The 22,116-nt window shown below is 37.1% G+C and overlaps 1 protein-coding gene across 3 annotated transcripts; it reads right to left on the bottom strand.

Annotated features, from left to right (window-relative positions):
* Positions 1 to 4,922: 4,922 nt before the first annotated feature.
* LOC141540022 (schlafen family member 13-like) lies at positions 4,923 to 21,566 on the bottom strand. 3 transcript variants are annotated; one of them, XM_074263551.1, is made up of 9 exons: positions 21,319 to 21,566; positions 20,633 to 20,777; positions 19,939 to 20,095; positions 19,266 to 19,422; positions 13,415 to 13,503; positions 11,656 to 12,758; positions 9,807 to 9,935; positions 7,980 to 8,706; positions 4,923 to 7,197 (listed from the first exon to the last, which is right to left on the bottom strand). In XM_074263551.1, the coding sequence occupies exons 6-9, from the start codon at positions 12,719 to 12,721 to the stop codon at positions 6,411 to 6,413; spliced, it is 2,709 nt and encodes a 902-aa protein (XP_074119652.1). In that variant the 5' UTR covers positions 12,722 to 12,758; positions 13,415 to 13,503; positions 19,266 to 19,422; positions 19,939 to 20,095; positions 20,633 to 20,777; positions 21,319 to 21,566; the 3' UTR covers positions 4,923 to 6,410. The 3 variants fall into 3 exon arrangements, with proteins under 3 accessions (XP_074119652.1, XP_074119653.1, XP_074119654.1); XM_074263552.1 differs by lacking the exon at positions 19,266 to 19,422 and having other exon boundaries at positions 20,633 to 21,566; XM_074263553.1 differs by lacking the exons at positions 19,266 to 19,422; positions 19,939 to 20,095 and having other exon boundaries at positions 20,633 to 21,566.
* Positions 21,567 to 22,116: the final 550 nt, after the last annotated feature.

Here is a 22,116-nt window from a genome sequence, read left to right on the forward strand (position 1 = left end):
AATTCTTATGTTGCAATGTTTCCCCCCCCTTTTTTTAAGTGGACTATTTTGGTTTTTAGTATAAAATGAATGGACCCATATAAAAACATTCATGTCCACATAGATTGTTTTAAATGCAGCAGATGGGGTGAGGTTTGGCCTACCTGGGAGGAAAGAAGGACAACATAGGGTTGAGTTTATATGTCAGACAAGTAGGCCCCAGGAGTATCTTGAGGCTGGATGTTTTCTCCAGTTTCCAGGAAAAGACTAGAATTATATTTGCGTCCCATTCCTCACCCCAAATATGCTTGTCTTGGGATTCAGCTTTGAACCAGAACAGAAGCCACTTCCCTGGTGGTTATTCCATAGTTTAAAGTCAAGGCTCACCCAAAACTTATATTACATATATTCTGGTTACCCAAAGACGATTACAGAAGTGAGTAACAAGTAAACTCATTTATTCAAGCAAAGCGGCCAACAGAAATTGGAGAAATTCTACAGATCGGATTGGAATAGACCAAGAAATATATAAAAGTAAAAGAGCTCTTTGCTGAGAGCAAAAGGAGATCTCAACTCAAACTAAGAGAGGGCCTGTCTCACTCAAAGAGAAATTTCCCAAAGTTTTTAGGATGGCAAGCAAAAATTCAGGGACAGATTGGAAAGCTAGCTTAGCTTCCAAAGTCTTTTTCTTCTCCCTGGGGAATAGGGTTGGGACAGCGGGTAGATACAATTTTTGTTGCTGGTGGTCCTATATTGGATGCTGTGGCCTTATGATCTTCTAAAGATCAGAAGAATGAACTTCAAGATGCCTTATGCATGAGATCCATTCCAGATTTTACAGAGAGCCGAGCCTGTGAGGAGGGAAGGCCCTAGAGACCTCCTAGGCCCAGCATAGCAGAGGCAAAGGGCAGCCAAGAGACTGAGATGACTCATCCATTGCTTAAGCAAATTCAAACTTTGCTGGGCAATCACTTTGTAGAATTGCTTTAAGGTGCAGCCTGTTCTCAGGGTCAAAGGGAGAATGGAGATTCCCAGATTTGGGGGGGAAATATTTTGTAACTTCAATTCTTGCTATAACTTTTCAGTAAATATAGCTCTGTAAAAGCTAATTAATGCTAATTGATCAAATATGTCATTGATTCTTTTCAAGAACAAAGGATGAGCAATAACAATAACCGGGGGAACCCATCTTTGGAAGGAACCAAAGACATAAAAGAGATATTGACTATAATTGATAGAATATATCATAATGGAGATTTAAGAACCAGACTTTAGAAATACCCCATTGTCTGTCCCTCAGTAGTACTTCTAAAAATCTGAGGGAAAACAGAAGTAACTAACCTTTCTTCTAGGGGCCTCACCTCTAGGCTGAGCTTATAAGGGAGAGGGGACTTTTACTAATTTTTGTCCTGTATCTTTTTAGTTTTTTTTTTTTTTTCTGGATTCATTCCTTTAGAGTTATCTATCTCCTCAGCAAGGAAACTAGGATCCCTAGTGCTTCAATCCTATTTCTATGTTGTCTTAAAAATACATCTGTTTTTTCTATAGTCTAAGTACTTACCAGTAGCTAAGTAAGGAGATTGGGGTAGGGGGAAATAGGAGGAAGTAAAAGTTACCCAGAGTACAAACACACATGAGTCAGGTATGGTAAGGAAAAGTGATTTTATTACCATACAGAAAAGAAAGAGAAGAAGAAGGAAGAGAAGGAGAAGAAGAAAAGAAAGAGGGAGAGAGGAAGAAAGGAAAAAAAGAAAGAGAACAAAAGAAAGAAAGAACAAAAGGAAGAAAGAACAAAAGGAAGAAAGAAAGAAAGAAAAGAACAAAAGTAAGAAAGAAAGAACAAAAGAAAGAGAAAGAAAGAAAGAGAAAGAAAGTAAAAGAAAGAAATAGAAAGAAAGAAGAAAGAGAAAGAAAGAAAGAAAGAAGAGAAAGAAAGAAAGAAAGAAAGAAAGAGAAAGAAAGTAAAAGAAAGAAAGAGAAAGAAAGAAAGAAGAAAGAGAAAGAAAGAAAGAAAGAAAGAAGAAAGAAAGAAAGAAAGAAAGAAAGAAAGAAAGAAAGAAAGAAAGAAAGAAAGAAAGAAAGAAAGAAAGAAAGAAAGAAAGAAAGAAAGAAAGAAGAAGAAAGAAAGAAAGAAAGAAAGAAAGAAAGAAAGAAAGAAAGAAAGAAAGAAAGAAGGAAAAGAAAGGAAGGGAGGAAGGAATGAAAGAGGAGGGGGATATTTACAAGATAATTATAATCAATTGAGAAGATAATAGTAAGCATCTTAGTATAGGTGCAACAGGACTACTCATAGCTATTTTATCTCTCAATTCCACTGAGGACAGCCTTATCACTGCCAAGTGGGCTCCTGGTTTCAATGATTCTTCTCTCTTCAGGAGACTTCTCCCCTGTCAGCTGGATCTTCTCTGCCATTATTTCTGCAGCCACTAATTCCAGTAATCAATACCCCACAGTTCAGATAGTTTGACGTGAGGGGGAAATGCCAGCTTCCTTTGATTCACTACAATATCCTTGCCAAAAGAAACGAGACACACAGGAGCATGACCCATCCCAGACACAGAATTTATTAGAAGACCATGTGCTTTTAGGGCTGAACTTGGGGAAGGAAGGGAGGAAGGGAAGGGCGTCCATTCCCCACTGACCCTGTTGAGTTCAAAGAGTTGACCTTTGACTTTGACAGGAAAGAGCCGCCTGATGGGCAGAGAGGGTTGTCCCTTTAGTATATTCATGATGTCCTCATGGCAGACTGGAAGCAGTCAGTTAATATTTTTTATCTGCTGTGAAATAGAAATATGTGTGTGTGGGGGGGTGAAGAATCCCTTCATCATGCATCTCCAAGGAGGGTCCCACAGCTAAATTTTTCAAAATACATGTTTCTTATAGTAATGTCCCACTTAATTCATATGTCACAATTTGTTCAGACATTCACCTACTTTTTTCTCAGTGTTTTGCTACACTAAAAATGAGTTTATATAAAAAATGTTATATATTTGTAAAATATTACAGTCAGCACCTATCATGAACATTTCAGCTCTTCAAAGGAGTAGAAAAGGTATGTTGATGTAATGTAATGGTGCTTCTTTACTAAAAGAATTTAACACTGCTTCAGAGGCTTAGAATCATCCAACAGGGAAGAAGAGAGGCTCAAAAAGGGATTGGGTGACATTTGATAGACTGTTTCCTAAAACAGATCACTGGCATCCTGGCCATCATCATGAGTTGTCCCAAGCATTTCCCTACTCATGTAACTCCCCATGGACCTTTGAGGTGCATTAGTGGGAGAAGTAACCTAGAGTTCTGAGTAGATTATTATATTTTGATTATTCTTGCTCTTGTTATATACTGAGTAAGCGATATGGCTATTCTTGCTATTACCTTTTAATTTAGTAAATGTTTTATGTTTAGGAGTCAATGTTGTCCGACTATCCAACAACAACCAAAAACTGTTGGGAAAACTGGGAAAACAGAGTGTTTCTGTTCTAACAATCTGTCAATGACTCTAAAGTCTTCTGGCTTTAGTGATCCTGAGGTTCCCCCTCCTCTACCTTAGAGTGCTATTGTTCTAACAATCTGTCCATCAATGATTGTAAAAGTCTTCTAGCCTTGGAATATAATATTTCTTCCCTTAGACTTTAGGGAAGATACATTCGAGATCCTGAGATCCTCTGACCTTAGAGGGTGCTATTGTTCTGACAATCTGTCTATTAATGATTCTAAAGTCTTCTGACCTTAGAATTGTCCTACAAACAAACATTGCTGACAGTCAGAGACATAATCTGCTGATCAGTGATAACCAAATTCCTGAGACCACTCTTCACTTCTACTTCTAGACCATAAAATGAGCATATCAGTGATATGAAGCACTTCATCTCTCTGTCTTTTTCCTATAAAATTATCTTCTTGCAGAACTGTTCGGTTCTGCACACATATATTGTATCTAGGATATACTGTAACATATTTAACATGTATAAGACTACCTGCCATCTAGGGAAGGGGGTGGAGGGAGGAAAGGGAAAAGTCGGAACAAAAGTGAGTGCAAGGGAAAATGCTGTAAAAAATTACCTGTGCATATGTGCTGTCAATAAAAAGTTGAAATAATAATAAAAAACTATCTTCTTGCTCCTGGTTCTTTGTTAAATTCTTTTGGAACAGCCCACTTCAGTTGGCATTACGATCACAATAAACTTTGCCCCTTGACTTGGAGATGGGTTCAAGCCTGCAAATTCTTTTGAGACACTGGTCTGTGACCTCCAACCTTTTTGGGTCCCTTCTGAACCTCAACAGTACCATGTACCAATAAAAGCATCAAATGTATATATGACAGTGACAAAAAGTTAGCTCATAAACGAATTAAAGGAGCAATGAAGACTTTTCTTTTCAGATGTTTTGAAGCTGGAAAGCAATTTAAAACTGACTCCAAAACTATACCTATATGCAAATGGTGCATATCCTTTGACCCAGGGAGAACACTACTAGAGATATACCAAAATATTAAAGAAAGAGGGATAGATTAAAAAATACCAGTTCTTTTGATTTTTATTTTATTTTAATGGCAAAGAAATGGAAAGTAAGTGAGTTCATAAGTGTGTATATAAATAGTACATAAATATAATGGAATACTATTGCACTACATGAAATTATGGAAAGCATGCTTTCAGAGAAACCTAGGAAGACTTGTATGGCTATAACAGAGGGAAATGAGAAGAACCAGGAGAACGTCTAAACAATAACAGTTTTTTTAAAGAAAAAAAAATTCTGAAAGACTTGAGAAGTCTAATCAATACAACAACCAAGTATGATTACAGAAAATTGATGACAAAGCATATTACACATCTCCTTACAAAGAGGTGGTGATTGAAGATGCAAAATGAGACATTCGTTTTTTGATCTTGCCAATGCAAAATTAAATTTGTTTTGTTTGACCATATTTCTTTTTGCAAAGATTGGCTTTGTCTTTTTTTTGTTGTTGTTATTTTTGGTTGTGGCATTGAAGAGAAAGAGAATAAATGCTTACTAATTTTTTAAAAATAAATTTGACCCAGAGATTCTACTGCTTATCCTATACCCCCAAGTAAGTAACTGACAAAGTCTCTTATTTGCTAAAATTTATGATAGCATTTTTATGTGTGGTAGCAAATAATTGGCAACAAAATAGATGCTCATGGATTGGAGAGTAGCTAAACAAATTATATATTCCCAGCTGTACAATTAGAATTGGAACCTTGTATATATTATATTCTTTTGATTAGTTTTCCTAAACTTATATTTCTTCTCTGTATATCTTTTTTCTTTTAAACAAAAATTCTTCACTGCAGCATATGCCAGAAAGTCAGCCCTCTTCCCAGTTGGTCCCTTGGGGGAAACTCAAGCATGCAATTTCAGGAATTCAAGAGGTCAGAGCTTAAGTTAGAAACCGTTGATTTGTTCTACAAATAGAAGTCAGGTTTTTAGTGTTTTTGTTTTTTTTTCCAAAGTAATTTTGGATTCAGAACCATAGAAGACTGTTCCTGGAGAGCTCTAAGAAAGAGCCAATGGTTTGATTTCTTCTTCATCTAAGGAGAAAAGGAGAAAAAACCACCACTCTGGAATATGGTGGTATCGCTCATGGAAGCATGGTCAATGTCCAGTAAAGTCCTTTAATTCATAAGTTTTTATTCAGTGGTTCCCATTCTTCTTGAAGATGAGGATTTTGTAATCATCGAAAATAAGGATAATTTAAATATGATCTCTGATCTAAGCAAGAATAGTAACTGGATCTAGTGAAAAAGATAACGCCGTGGTAGAGAGGATACAAATGAGGTGGAGCTTCATACATTTATCATGGACAGGTTCCAGGGGTTGGCAGGAGGAAGGAGCTTCTGGGAGAGAGTGGCCAAGAAGGAATATTTTTCTTTATTTCTGCATAGTGTTTTGCAATTGTACTTCTTTTCTTTCTTCTTTATTGCTTGAAATAGTATTTTGTTTTTTCCAACTACCAACAATGATAGTTTTCAAGATTCACCTTTTGCAATTGTATTTCTGTAAGTCCCAACCATGTCTTGATAGTTCCATTAAAAATTTTGGTAGCTATTCTAAATGAACTATATCTATCATTTCCTCTTGGTTTTTATTAATCCTGTGATGACTTTTGAAGACACCATTTACATTGAAATGAACAATTGGCCTTGATTCAATTTTTTTTCAAAATTATGTTTGTTTGGTTTTTTTTAAAAATTTTTCAATAGCAAAAAATCCCATCTTCTTTCCCTGGTATATAGTAGGCATTTAATAAATGTTTATTGGCTAATTGACTTTCTGTCCCAGCAGTGATTTTCTTATGAACATCCTCTATTTTATTTCCTTTTCTTTTACTCAAGCTTGCTGTTTGTATGTTCCTGTTTATGATGGAATGATGGGGGACTGAGATCTGTTTGGACTTTTTACTGAAGAATTCAAAATTTCACCATTCCATCCCCCTCATATAGGATATAGAGGTGTGTGAGCGCCCTCGATGCCAAACAGACCAAAAGATTGTGTGAAACATCCAAAACTTCTGTTTGAGGATTGAGCCCAAACACGATATCCCTTTCCAGCCCTGAAAAGCGCCTAATACTGTCAAGGACAATACAATTGCTTTCCTCGGAATTAAAGCTGATCTTGAGTCCCCTGATTTTCTTAGTGGCTTGATTTAATAGTTTTTCATAATCTTCTATGTCGTTCAATGTGCTGACCAGAATAGCAATATTTTTGGGAGAATAACCCATCTGGAACAGTTTTTTGCATTCTTCTGCTACATAGGTCACAATCTGCTGCCTTGTCAAGTTCTTCCTAATTTCACAGACACCTGGAACCCCTGAAGACCAACAAGCGTTATCCAGCATCCTCAAAGATTTTGGGTTTATGTTAATGGGAAGATGTGTTTTGATTATTTCCATATGTTGTTTAATAAAGTTTATTATAGGATCTGCATTGCGGATAAATTTGGTGAGCTCCTCTTGAGGGTACTGAAGGAATGGAAGGCCACTGTTATGTGTATGACTAGTCTGAAAATAATCCAAGAAGATCCAGAGTATCCCCTGAAAAAACCCATTTTTCTGAGTGATCTCCTGGGCTTTGTTATACCAGGAACCATTTTCCTCTCGGAAATTCTGAGCTTCATCAATGATAATGTGCTTAACTTCCTCGAAGGTTGATAACATGAAACATTTTCGAGTCACAGCAGTACAGATATCTTTCTTTCTGTAGAAAACAAAAAGCCATGGGATAGTGGAACAGAAAGCAAAATTAGCTCTCGCCCAGAAACTACCTTTCTCCAATTTCTATCCTTTGCTAGCTTTGTTTCACACAGCTGACACAAATTCCCTGATGTCTATCTGCTGAAATCCTTCCTTTAATATGCAAGTCAGTCTGCTAGGTGGCACAGTGGATGGAGCACCAGCTCTGGAGTCAGGAAAAGCTGAGTTCAAATGTGACCTCGGACACTTACTCTCTGTCACTTAACCCCAATTGTACTCTCCCCTCCCCAAAAAGACACAATTCAGTTGCCAGCGCCTTTCTTCCATCCCATTCATAAGCATTCCTTCTCCCCCACTTCAACATGTATACTTTGCCAGCCCCTCTGTGACTGTGGAGCTGCCGAGTCCCTATGGCCATGATGTCCTTAGGACAGCATACACCTCCTATTCTGACCCACTGTTTTCTAAGAATTCTCCATCTCTGCCAGTGGAGGAAAGGAACTGATGTGGGTATCAGAAATGCATGCATTTCTGCAACATCTTGAATTTCCTAATACTGTCACAGTGGACTAGTTTTAATCTATCTCTTTTCTTTTTCCTTTACTTCTCCATGGGGCAGTTGCAACACACCCAGAAAACAGACAACAGACTACAGGAGGAGAAAAGGAAGAGAAACAGGGAGTGTAGACAATTTGAAATTGGAGAATCAGACTCTGAATGACCACAATCACTGCCTGAGGTACATTTTTTTTTTAAAAAGAGACAAACCATAGGACACAAGCTCACCTCATGAAATTCATCAGGGGTTGATTTTCACAGATATAGAGGATCTCTCCTTTCTCACAGTTGAACTCATTTTTTATTTTCTCAATCATCTTCATGGCTATAACTGTCTTCCCTGTTCCAGGGAAGCCATGGACAAACAATTTTGGACTCTTGTGAAGGTTCTTTGAAATCAGATTATACTGTTCAATTGTGAGTAAGTTTAGAATCTCGTGGCCAACCAGGTCACTTAAAAAGGACCTGAAGCTGAGCAAGACAATCACCAGCGACTGCAACAGGTTTGTAATCTCGTTCTCAGTCACTTTGTACAATAAAGGGTAAAGAATAGGCTGACCTGAGCTCCTAGGGACCTCTGTGTCCCTTCCAGAGTTCAGGACCAGAACTTTGGGAATAATACATAGTCTTTCAGTGTAACCACCAGTGTTGACCAACTTTTGCTTTAGTATAAAAGCAGTAAGGCTGGAATAGTCTTCTCCATGAGGAAATGGCTCCCTGAGGACTGTATACAGCACTGGGAAACTGTTAGCAGCTATTAGAAGAGCATCACAAAGGACCTTCTGATTCTTCTGTAAGCCAATATCAACTGCCCAGCTTCTAGAAAATATCAGTACTCCTTGGGAACAGTTTTCCTTGCACAGTTGTTCTTTCATTAACTCTTCCAGCCCTTCATATTCTGAAAACAGTTCCTGGCAGAGGGAATCTGGATTGTATTTTATCTCTCCTGGTGATACTAGGTAAAGAAAAAATGAGAGTAAGTTAGAGAACCACCCATGTGTTTCAAGAGAAATATCAACCTTTGAATCTGTTCCTTCAGTACCTCTTTCCTCAGTGTCTACAGTGTCATGAACTGTATGAATAGTATCACCCTTCCTTCCCATTGTTCTTTAGCTAAGGGCATATCTAGATAGCTGGAAGGTACCATTTCATCCAAGCCCCCCTCCATTTTAGAGAAGAGGAACTGAGGCCCAGGGAAATTGAGAAATTTGTACAAAATCGCCCCCAAAATAAGAAGAGCCAGCATTTGAACCTACAATTCCTAATGCAACATTCTTGTGATTGCATCACTCTTGACGTTGCCCGATCTCTAGTAATTGGCGAATAAGGTGGGGAGAGTACTTAGTGGCCCTCTATCACCCGGACTGGCCCATTCCACTTTGGGGAAATGTCTTAGGTCCAATATGAGATAGGATCGTGCAATGGGAAGAACCCCAGGGCTGGACCCTGTTTGTCTGTTTCTTCATGTGTAAAATGGGGATGAAACTAACCTCAAAGAATTATTCTCAAAGGATCAAATGAGATGATAATTGTAAAGTGCTTGGCACCTAATATTACCTATTAATTATTATTATTAAAGGCAGAAAATAAAACACATAGGATTATAAAAGAAATCAATAACATTATATTGAAATAAAGATGTAATCTTCTGCCATTCAGATTCATAAATTTCCTAAAACCTATCCACGACCCTTTTGGGGTCTGTGGGTCCCAGATTATGACTCTTAGGTCTAGAAAAAAAAAGTGTCCTCTATAAAAAATTTTGAGTTTCCACAAATTAATTTTGCAGTTTAATTAATAGAAACTGGCCAGTAAGACTTATGCAGTGATAGCAAATTTCTTTTAAATAATTATGTCTCATAAGAACATTGTAAAGAGAACCCTGATTCCTGTATGCTCCCCTGTTTTGGTTGAACAGCCATGTTTTATATATCTATAACATACATTACTTATGCTAGGAGTCAAAAAGTTCATTTCAAAACCACTTGACTTCAGATGCACTGAAATCTCGATCCATTCCAGAAGAATTTGAGGTCTTAAGCTTGGATCAGTTACCTGGGAACAAACGTTGCTGAAGTACCTCTTTGTGTTTCAAGTTCTTCTTGCAATAAACTGGTCTGCTGAGCGGAGGACAATTGCCCAAGCTCAATTGAGAGTCAAAGTTTTCACTCAGAAGTGAGAGATCTTAACAGAGATAAAAAAAGAAAAGAAGAGAAATAACCATTAGCTTTCTCTGTTTCTTCCTCAATGAATAATAGAAGATCAGGGTCAGAAAGCCTACTTCATCCCAGAAGGACTCCCTTGTGCTAGAAGATGGTCTCAAAACAATCCTGTATATTCTGGATTTATACATAATGGTTTGCATGTTATCTCTCCCATCAGATCCTGAATTCCTCAAGAGTGGGAACTATCTTTTGCCTTTCTTTATGTCCTCAAAATTTAGCACAATTCCTGGTATAAGGTAAGTATTTAAGAAATGTCTGTTTACTGACTGACTGACTGGCAAATTATATGGAAGGACAATGGTTTGATCCAATATGGTTTTTATTTCCTCTGTAGAGCAGCCAAAAGCATTGTTTCTAAATGAATAAATCTATATTAGGCTGATAGTATAATGCATAGAGTTCTCGACTTGAAGACGAAGATCTGAGTTCAAGTTCTGTCTCAATTACTGTTATCTCCAACAAGTCAGTTAACACCTCTTAGATTCTGTTTTGTCATCTGTAAAATAGGGATAATAGTAACACCTACTTCCAAGGATGGTTATGAAGGTCAGATGAGAAAATATACGTAAAGGGCAAACCTTAAAAACTGTTATGTAATCACTAAAGCCGAAAACTGGATCGATCTTTATTTATCTTCTTACCATCTTTTTTGGCTCTAACAGGGGACAGTCTTCAAATAAATAGCTTGCTACAACTGGACTCCTCTTATAGGACTTCTGGATATCTTAACTGAGAAATGCAATTTTATCTGGACCATTTCTATTTTGATCCTAAAATTTCAGTCACTATCTTAAGATTTTTAAGCTTGTCTCATATCAATTATTTACTTAATAAAGGAAGCTATTTTATTCTTTATAATACTTATAATTTTTTATATTTTATGTAACACTTTATATAATTTTTATACTTTATAATACTTAAATAACTAAATTAAAATCCAAATGTCAAAGAGGCAGGTTAGGTGCCACAGTGGCAAAAGCACTGGACCTAGCATCAAGGGGACCTGAGTTCAAATGATCTCAGATACTTACTAGCTATATGACTATAGGCCAGCCACTTAACCCCTCAATTTAAAAAAAAAAAATCCAAATATCAGAAACCAGAAAAAAGGGATTGCCGATGCTCTGACCACAATCTTCTTGTCTATAATGACCCTGTGGGTGTGAACAAAGACATCACATCTAATTTCAGAAACTTGACTCTCAGGAGAATCTTCACTTCAGGAAGAAATTATAAAAAGAACTGGCAGAACTTCTCTACCAAAATTCAAGATTGTTGTTGATTCTAAAAGAATAGAGTATAAGCTACAGTCCTCACACTGCAAACCCTCAAGATGGGTATTTGTAAATAACCACTGAGGCAGCTGTTTGGCAGAGTATCTAGAGGGCAGTTCTGGAGTAAGAAACAAAAGTTCAAATCCTGCCTCAAACATTTACTTAGCACCCACTTAACCATTCTCAGCTTGTTTCCTATAAGGTAAAGATAATAGCAGCATCTACTTCACAGGGTTATTGTAGGACCCAAATGAGATGATATTTGTAAAATGCTTGTAAACCTTGAACCTATTATTAATTTTACTATTACTGCTCATAGCCCAAGTACAAAAGATTGAAAAAGACAGTGGAGAACCATTGAAAAGACAATGAATAAGAGGAAGGAACCCTTTTCTTTTTTCTTACCTGAGTCAGCACCCAACATCATGTCCATCCATTCCTTAGTTGATAATCTGTTTATATGCCTATCCTTCACAACCCATGCAACGGGCTCTTCTGAGAATACTACACAACAAAATGGTTCTACTCTGACTACACAAACATAACCATAGAGTTTTCCCTGGTCATACACTTTCTGAAATTTGATCTCATATTTTATTGGATACCTATGGCTGCAGAAATGTTCAACAGGCAAGTTATCTATCTTCTTTTCTATTACTTTTCTCAATAAGTCAGGTTTCACAAGTTCTTTCAAGCCTCCCTCAACTTTCCAGGTGTTATTCTCCACACCAATAAAGAGGTAGCCTCCTTCTGTATTGGCAAATGCTGAAATGTAATTTGGTATTATGTCTTTTATATAGTCGATTATTTTTTTGGATGAAAACTGTTTAAACTCTACAAGCATTGATTCAGAAAATGGTAACACTTCCTCTCTCTCAAAGGAATCTTTTTGAAACACTAGAGCAACGGAATCATTCTCCTCAAGGCCAAGATTCACAGCCTTTAATACTTTCTTAGGGGGTGAATTTTCTGCTCTTTTCACACCTCTCTCTCTTTTTTTATTTTTCAAAAAGTTGGAAACTTTGCTTGGACTCATCTTTAAAGTCCTAGTGCCACTTCTTTCATATAGAATCACACTCTGACTGCAAATACGGGGTATGGTAGAGCTATGCTCAGGGGAATCTCTATTGCCCCAAGATTTAACAAAAATGAAAAAATATTCCCCTTGTGACAGTGTTGAAAAATAATTTTGAAAAGGGAAAGGATCAACAAAGTTCCCTAGGCACTGTTCTAAATCCTGTCCTATCTCCATGTTTTTTGAAAAGTAACATTCATCAGCTATTTCCATGCATATCACTCCTCCTCCAGAGTTCAACAAAGAACATGCAGCTATGGCAATTTTATTTCTTTCTTCCTCCCTCTGAGATTTTGCCAACTTTTTCCTGTTTTTTTCACCAAGGGTGATTTTTCCTATATTAATAACCAGGTCTGAAGATGATGGTTCCACACTCAAATGATCAAGTATATTCATGTTTTTTCTTTAGGAGAAATAGTCAAACTGTGGTCACCTGTGGAATAGCAAGCATAAAGATTACACAGTGAATACAATGTTTATCTGACCTAAAAGAACTAATGAAAGAAAGGAAGAAAAAAAGGAAGGAAGGAAGGGGGGAAAGGAGGAAGAAAGGAAGAATGTGGTTTAGTCTATGTTCAGAAAATATCAGTTCTTTTTCTGAAAATGGATAGCATGCTTCATCATGAATCTTTTGGGATTGTCTTGCATCACTGTATTACTGAGAATACTTAAGTCATTCACAATCCATCATATAATATTGCTGTCATTATGGACAACATTCTTCTTGTGCTGCCAACTATATTTTGCATCAATTCATATAAGCCTTTTCAGGTTTTTCTGAAACCATCCTGCTTGTCATTTCTTAGAGCACAATTATCTTCTATCAGGATCATATATCACAGCCTGTTTAGCCATGTCCAAAGAATGGGCATCCCCTTAATTTTCAATTCTTATTTGTATATGGGTCCTTCCTTCCCCACCCCACTCTTTTCATGATGTCTTTGAGATATAGATCTATCAGTAATGTTGAAAAGTGTCTTTATGTGTAATTGGGAAAAATAAAATACTATTAAGTGCAAAATAGAAAAGAAAATGAGCATAGAAAGAGAAGAAAATAGCACCCAAGACAGAGATCTGGGAGATACTCACCTTTAATGGGTATATACTAACTGAAGACTCAGCAATGTATACCGAGAAGTATCAGTCAGATCAAGAACTGATAGTGCTGTCCTAAAAACCTAGAAGAAAGAGAATATCAAGGAGATGAGGGTGATTAAAGACTATAAAGATGAGAAAAAGGATCAAGATACCAAAAATGCCTTTAAATTTGATGATATAGAGGTTACTAGTAAATTTAATGAGACCAATTTTGATTGAATTATGAGGTCCAAAAACACACTGTAGAATTAAGAAAGTGAGAGAAAAGGCATCTATAATTAATCAAGTAGTTTAGCCATAAAAGGGAGGAAAAATATGGGATGATAACCAATGATGATGAATAGATCAAGTGAGGATGTGGGAGTCAAAAAAAAAAAAAAAAAAAAAAAAAAAAAACCTGGCAAATCCTCTATGGACTCAAGCAAAGTGAAATGATCTTTCCATGTACCAGTGATCCTATTCCTGTCTTTTCTAGGAGATCACTCCTATTATTCCTATTCTCTCACTCATCTTCAATTTCTTTTTGTCTACTCACTTCTTACTTAATTCCAATTGCCTCAGCCAAAAAGAAAAAAAAAAAAGAGGTAGCATCTTCTTTCATTCAAATCTTCCCCTATTTTTCTTTTTTTCCTGAAGCAATCAGGGTTAAGTGACTTGCCCAGGGTCACGCAGCTAGGAAGCATTAAATGTCTGAGGCCAAATTTGAACTCAGTTCCTCCCGACTTCAGGGCTGGTACTCTATCCATTGAGTCACCTATTTGTCCTTCCCATATTTCTAATTCAACTGACTCATTATTTCGTACACCACAGCAATATTCCAACCCATTCACATTTTGAGAGGTTATCTATGAAAGTTTTCCCCCCCAATTTTCTGAATTTCTTCTATTCTTGACCATATAGATTTTATTTCTGCAAGAAAATTTTCATTTAAAATAATCAAAATGATCCATTTTATACTTCAACAATGCTCTCACCTTATAATGTAGTTTAAGGTCTGATACGTTTGAATTTGCTTCCTTTATATCTTCTCCCCCCCAGTTTTGTTTTGTTTTTTGAAATTCTGAGCTTTTGTGCCAAAAAGTGAACTTTGTTATTGTTTTTTCTAACTCAGTAACATGACTTTTAATAATCTGATTGGGATGCAATTACATAAACAGAATAGTTAAGTAAAATTGACATTTTTTCACTTAGACCTCAAACTTTAGTGAAATGTTCACTCCCTGTTTCCTAGTTATGAGGCTCATTTGCATAACCACAGAAATGCTGAAAAAGATTTCTCCATCCTGTTTTGCTCAGATTCCATGTCCAAACCGAACATGGGTGGGATGCCTTGATTCTTTGAAAAGTTTCCAAATTATTTTTATCATTCTGGATCATTTTCTGTTGTCATGTTACCTTGAGTAGGTATAACTTCTTATGACCATCTTATGATCAGTTTGTGGGGATGTCCATGCTTGGTTCAACCTAGGACACTCCCTCTTCCCCCTTTCCTCCCTCCCTCCCTTGATATGCTTTTTTTTTTTTTTTTTTTTTGGCTGATACGTAATTTTTGGCCCTTAAGAGCAAGGTCTCAACCAATGAGATTTTGTATTTTACCATGCCTTTTTTTTTCCATATTCATGTATCAAATTCTATAAAAACAAGTTCTTGGGGACCATAACCATCTCAGATCCTGAGGAAGAAATGAGGTCCATTTTATTGGAGAGAGCCATGGACTTTTAATGAAATGCCATTAGCTCAGAGCTGGACAATTTTAAACTTCACAGGATCAATCTTAATTGAATAAGTTGAGGTTAAAATATTTGAGGGTGGGCAACTAGGTGGTATACTGGTTAGAGCACCAGGCCTGAAATCAGGAGGATCTGAGTTCAAATCTGGTTTCAGACACTGAACACTCCTAGCTCAGTGACCCTGGGCAATTGCCTAAGCAAAAAAAAAAAAAGTATTTGAAGGAGTATCAATATGTAGGATGATGTCCCCTAGTATGAAAATGAAAATTGGAGAGGAAATTGGAGAGGAAAGACTGAATCAGAACAAAATTGAGAAAACAAGTTCAAGTTTTTCCTTTCAATCCAAAAACTTATTTAGAACCATCCTAGGTAATTGAGATATGGTTTGCCATTACAGAGATTACGTTTCTTTTCCCCAAATGGTTACAATTATTTCCTTGTGCAATGATTGTATGCTATACTTTGCTACAGAGTTTCTCAATCTCAAATGAAGATTCTATGTTCTTTAATTCCCAGGATAAATTTATAGTGGTTATCTGAATTCTCTAGCTGAAGGGTCATTTGTAATAGCTATTTTGGGGTTTTCTTGGCAAAGATAATAGAGTGGTTTGCCATTTCCTTCTCTGGCTTATTTTAAAAATGAGGAAATTGAAGCAAATAGGTGACTTGACCAGAGTCACATAGTTAGTAAGTCTCTGAGGCCATATTTGAACTCAGATCTTTCTGAGTCCAGGCCTAAGCTCTCTACATACTGGGCTACTGAGCTGCCTGACTAGAATATTTACAGAAGGCTTAAAAAGCAGAAATGTCTATGTTAACAATAATGCTTTATGTTTATATTGAGTTTTCCAGTTTTCACATGACTTCGTTTTATTGGTTCACCAAAATGTTTCCATGAGAAACACAAGGTTGACTGTTACACCCCTATGAACTACTCTAACTTGGTAGCTCCCCTTAGAGCTACTCTTAATGCCCGTCCATCGACGGCACTGCTAGGCCACACTTACCGTCTTCGGACTCCAGCCCGGATGCCATAGAGACAGACCACCATTAGGTAGGGGTGAAGTGAAAGAGAACTTTATTCTGAGATAGCACATATTTATACCCCACTGATGATATGGGGGAAAAGGAGGGAGTCCTCTAGGAACCTGGCATAATAGGACTGGCCCAAGAAGAAGGAGGGAGGAGTGCTAGGCTTTGAGAGCACTAAGGAGGGAGGCCTGGTACCCGGAATCAGACACCGCCTCATGGGGCTGTGCCCCACCTCCATGTAGGCCTCACCTGCACCTCTGAACCTCTCATCCCTCAGGTCCTCCCACATGCCTTGAACAGCATTTATTGCTTCTAGAGGCTTTTTAACCCTTACAGTTGACCTTGTTATTCTCATTGTGCAAATAAAGAAACAGGTTAGGTGAGGCAACTTGCCAAAAAAAACAGGGCATGTGACACAACTTGGGATCTAAACTTTCCTGTTCAATGTTCTTTCTGACTCATCAGGTAGCTTTCCTCAGCTAAAAGTATGCCTCTAATGCTCTTTAGCAGAGAGATTTCTCTAGATGGTTAATTATTACAATTATATATTATAATATAATGCTATGTATAATAATAATGTTATATTTAATATATTAATATATTCTATATTACATATAATATTATTTATATTATAATTATATATAATAATTATTATTATTAATGCTAGATTATTTTTTAAATTATTATTGGACACTCAACTACTCACATATAATTATCTTCAACGCTCTGATGACAATGTTTGTATTTTCAACCCAAAACATTGTACAAATTGAATTTTTAATATTTTGAGATTTGAAGTATACAGATAGATAAAGTTGTAGAATTTTATTTATTTCAGATATAACTGAAGGGACCCATGAGATCATCTTCTCCAACCTCCTGATTGTACAGAAAAGGAAGCTAAGGCTCAGGGGGAGTCATATGATTTAACAAGTATAGGAGTATAACCTTAAAGATTGAATGTGAATTTTTGTAATTTCTCAGTTCAAAGTCACTCTAGGAGACACTCATCATTTGTGTTATGTTGAATACTGTTGCTACAAATTCTATATTTTGTTCATCCTCAGCAGCAACTTCCAAGATCATCTAGTCCTGCCTTCTTAATTACTTCCTTTTATAACTGAGATAGAAATTCAGAGAGTTGAAACCTTGCCTTTAATCACACATAAATCTTTTTTATTGTTTCCTTTTTGCTTATGTTTATTCCCTTCATTCCTTTTTCTTCTGATTCCTGTAGTCATTTCTTTTTTAAATGTTTTATTTTCTCCCAGTTACATGTAAATGCAATTTTTAACATTCATTTTTTGAAAATAAAAAAAAATAAAAAAATTTTAAATTCCAAATTTTTTCTCTCCTTTCCCAAATCATCCCCTTGAGACAGTAGCAATTTAACATAGGTTATATATATTCAATTGTGCAAAACATAATACTATATTAGTCATATTGTCATACATAATTCTTACTAGCCTTTAGTCATTGAAAGACAAATTAAGGCCTGGGAAAAATCTTACTTTATGTATTTATTTTAATAGTATGTCATTCTTTCAAATACAAATAGCTTTTTTTTTAAACATTCATTTTATAAGATTTTATGTTCCTTTTTTTTTTTCTCCCTCCCTTCCTTACCTCTACCCTGTAGACATGCTGTAGATATGACAAATAACTGAATAACCACAAACATATTAAAATTTCTAGTTAGTCTGTGGGGTCCCATGGAATGTAGCGGTCCTAACAATTAATTATTAAACACTCAGATAAAACAAATTTTCAATCTTACCTTGGAAGCAACATTGTGGACTTGGACAATATGTTTTTCTACCAATGAAGCCTTGAACTTTTTTGTTTTATTACCAGAACTGAAATCCTATGAGTTGGGATAAAGTTTAACTCAAATCTAAAACACTTGATAGCTATGTAACCCTAGAAAAGTCTCTTCCTCTGTAAAATGGGGAGAATGATAAGTGTCCTTTCAGGGTTGTTTCAGAGTTGATTCAGAGAACCAAGTGAGTTAATAAATATGAAGTACGTTACAAATCTAAAAGAGTTAGCAATCACATATACACTTTTGAACTTAATCAGCATTACTAATATTTTCTTATCACTTTTTTAAAATCTAGAACTCTGTAAAATAATAATTCAAGCCCTGATTTGTAGTTTTTGCCTATTTTCAAAGTAAAAATAAGTTCTCACACTGAAAACTTAGTTCTCTAGAGCCCATAAAAGCTGGCTCCAGATTAAGATATTTTTCTAGCAATATTGATTTGATTATAGTTGAAATAGAGGGAGAGGAGATTTGGACTTAAAGATCTGGATTTCATCTGTAAATCTATTAACAAAATCATCCACTCTATAGGCTTCTGGTTATTCTTCTATGGGGGAAGGAAAGATCAAGATTCCCTCCCAGGATGACCATGAACCACTACATAGAATTCCCAATCCCTGCATTTTTGTCCGTCTGCATTTTTGATTTCCTCCACAGGTTAATTGTACAGTATTTCAAAGTCCGATTCTTTTTGTACAGCAAAACAACTGTTTGGACATGTATACATATATTGCATTTAATTTATACTTTAACATATTTAACATGTATTAGTCAACCTGCCATCTGGGGGAGAGAGGAAAGAGGGGAAAAACTGGAACAAAAGGTTTGGCAATTAACAATGCTGTAAAATTATCCATGCATATATCTGATAAATAAAAAGCTATTTAAAAAAAAAAAAAAGATTCCCTCCCAGAAAACAGTTTCTTAACCTATGGTCTGTGAACTTTTTATGATAGATAAAAAGATATTATATTTATATACTATACATATAGATACTCTTATATAATATATAATAGATATTATATTTCCATGTGCTTTTAAATTATCCTTTGTAATTCTACGAATTTCATCTTGTGAAATTAAGAAGATTATTCTGAAAATGAATCCATAGGTTTTCCCCAAAGGGTCCATGACCACTATATCAAGAAGTTAAGAATCATTCAAAGATCTCTAAATTGTCTTCCAGCTCTAGGTCCCATGGGAGCAGTCCTCAGATTCGCTCTCAGACCTCAAGGGTCCTGAACTAAAATGTACTTACCTAGAAGAAAGAAGACCTTCACTTTTGCAGGCTCTTCCTCAGGGCTGCCTTGCAGTAGAAAGGAGAATCTGTCAGCTGGAACACTTGGCTCTCTTTTATATCTCAGTTGCCCGCCAAAATGAGAGCTGATTCACTGCCAGGTTCACAGAGCCTGCCCCTTTGGTAACAGAGAAGGCAGCCCCTGACGTCACACAGGCTTCATAAGCAGACTTGTGTCAGAGAGAGCCTGATGTGGAGACTGGCTGAAATATGACCCATGAAACGGTTCTGAACATTAGAAAGCAGGCTTTCCAGAGGAGCAGGGACCGTTCTCGAGTCTCTACCAGCGTCCAGATGGATTACATCTCAAGATGACCTAACTTCTATCCAAATCCACTCTTCCTGATGCTGTAATCACCAGTTTCTCCCGTACACGGGAGAATATATAATAGATATTATATTTCCATGTGCTTTTAAATTATCCTTTGTAATTCTACGAATTTCATCTTGTGAAATTAAGAAGATTATTCTGAAAATGAATCCATAGGTTTTCCCCAAAGGGTCCATGACCACTATATCAAGAAGTTAAGAATCATTCAAAGATCTCTAAATTGTCTTCCAGCTCTAGGTCTCATGGGAGCAGTCCTCAGATTCGCTCTCAGACCTCAAGGGTCCTGAACTAAAATGTACTTACCTAGAAGAAAAAAGACCTTCACTTTTGCAGGCTCTTCCTCAGGGCTGCCTTGCAGTAGAATGGAAAATCTGTCAGCTGGAACACTTGGCTCCCTTTTATATCTCAGTTGCCCGCCAAAATGAGAGCTGATTCACTGCCAGGTTCACAGAGCCTGCCCCTTTGGTAACAGAGAAGGCAGCCCCTGACGTCACACAGGCTTCATAAGCAGACTTGAGTCAGAGATAAGCAGACTTGTGTCAGAGAGAGCCTGATGTGGAGACTGGCTGAAATATGACCCATGAAACGGTTCTGAACATTAGAAAGCAGGCTTTCCAGAGGAGCAGGGACCGTTCTCGAGTCTCTACCAGCGTCCAGATGGATTACATCTCAAGATGACCTAACTTCTATCCAAATCCACTCTTCCTGATACTGTAATCACCAGTTTCTCCCATACACGGGAGAATATATAATAGATATTATATTTCCATGTGCTTTTAAATTATCCTTTGTAATTCTACGAATTTCATCTTGTGAAATTAAGAAGATTATTCTGAAAATGAATCCATAGGTTTTCCCCAAAGGGTCCATGACCACTATATCAAGAAGTTAAGAATCATTCAAAGATCTCTAAATCGTCTTCCAGCTCTAGGTCCCATGGGAGCAGTCCTCAGATTCGCTCTCAGGCCTCAAGGGTCCTGAACTAAAATGTACTTACCTAGAAGAAAGAAGACCTTCACCTTTGCAGGCTCTTCCTCAGGGCTGGAGGAAAATCTGTCAGCTGGAACACTTGGCTCCCTTTTATATCTCAGTTGCCCGCCAAAATGAGAGCTGATTCACTGCCAGGTTCACAGAGCCTGCCCCTTTGGTAATAGAGAAGGCAGCCCCTGACGTCACACAGGCTTCATAAGCAGATTTGTATCAGAGATAAGCAGACTTGTGTCAGAGAGAGCCTGATCTGGAGACTGGCTGAAATACGGCCCATGAAAAGGTTCTGAACATTAGAAAGCAGGCTTTCCAGAGGAGCAGGGACCGTTCTCGAGTCTCTACCAGCGTCCGGATGGATTACATCTCAAGATGACTTAACTTCTATCCAAATCCACTCTTCCTGATGCTGTAATCAATCACCAGTTTCTCCCGTACACGGGAGAATATATAATAGATATTATATTTCCATGTGCTTTTAAATTATCCTTTGTAATTCTACGAATTTCATCTTGTGAAATTAAGAAGATTATTCTGAAAATGAATCCATAGGTTTTCCCCAAAGGGTCCATGACCACTATATCAAGAAGTTAAGAATCATTCAAAGATCTCTAAATCGTCTTCCAGCTCTAGGTCTCATGGGAGCAGTCCTCAGATTCGCTCTCAGACCTCAAGGGTCCTGAACTAAAATGTACTTACCTAGAAGAAAGAAGACCTTCACCTTTGCAGGCTCTTCCTCAGGGCTGCCTTGCAGTAGAAAGGAGAATCTGTCAGCTGGAACACTTGGCTCCCTTTTATATCTCAGTTGCCCGCCAAAATGAGAGCTGATTCACTGCCAGGTTCACAGAGCCTGCCCCTTTGGTAATAGAGAAGGCAGCCCCTGACGTCACACAGGCTTCATAAGCAGATTTGTATCAGAGATAAGCAGACTTGTGTCAGAGAGAGCCTGATCTGGAGACTGGCTGAAATACGGCCCATGAAAAGGTTCTGAACATTAGAAAGCAGGCTTTCCAGAGGAGCAGGGACCGTTCTCGAGTCTCTACCAGCGTCCAGATGGATTACATCTCAAGATGACTTAACTTCTATCCAAATCCATTCTTCCTGATGTTGTAATCACCAGTTTCTCCCCTGCAGTGGATTACCTTTAGAGATTCCTCACCTCCACAGTCCCCTCCCAATGGGAGACAGCTAATTACTGGATGATACCAAAGGCAGCAAAAGAGAAACTGGCAAAATGGGTAATTGTTGCTCATTCCTTTCAATACTGTCTAACTCTCCATGACTCTGTTTGGGATTTTCTTGGCAAAGATATTGGAGTGCTCTGTCATTTCCATAGAGATTACAAAACTCCCATGGAGATCAGAACTCACCAGGTAAAAACTGAATGATTTATGTTAACAACTGAAAGATAAAGAAGCTAGATAAGAATTGAAAGAGTTAACTGATTCTGTTTCCTGCTAAAGGATTGATTTCAGAGACAGGACACTGTCTCTTTCC

This window comes from Sminthopsis crassicaudata, chromosome 4, assembly GCF_048593235.1.
Source record: "Sminthopsis crassicaudata isolate SCR6 chromosome 4, ASM4859323v1, whole genome shotgun sequence".
Classification (NCBI taxonomy): Eukaryota; Metazoa; Chordata; class Mammalia; order Dasyuromorphia; family Dasyuridae; genus Sminthopsis; species Sminthopsis crassicaudata.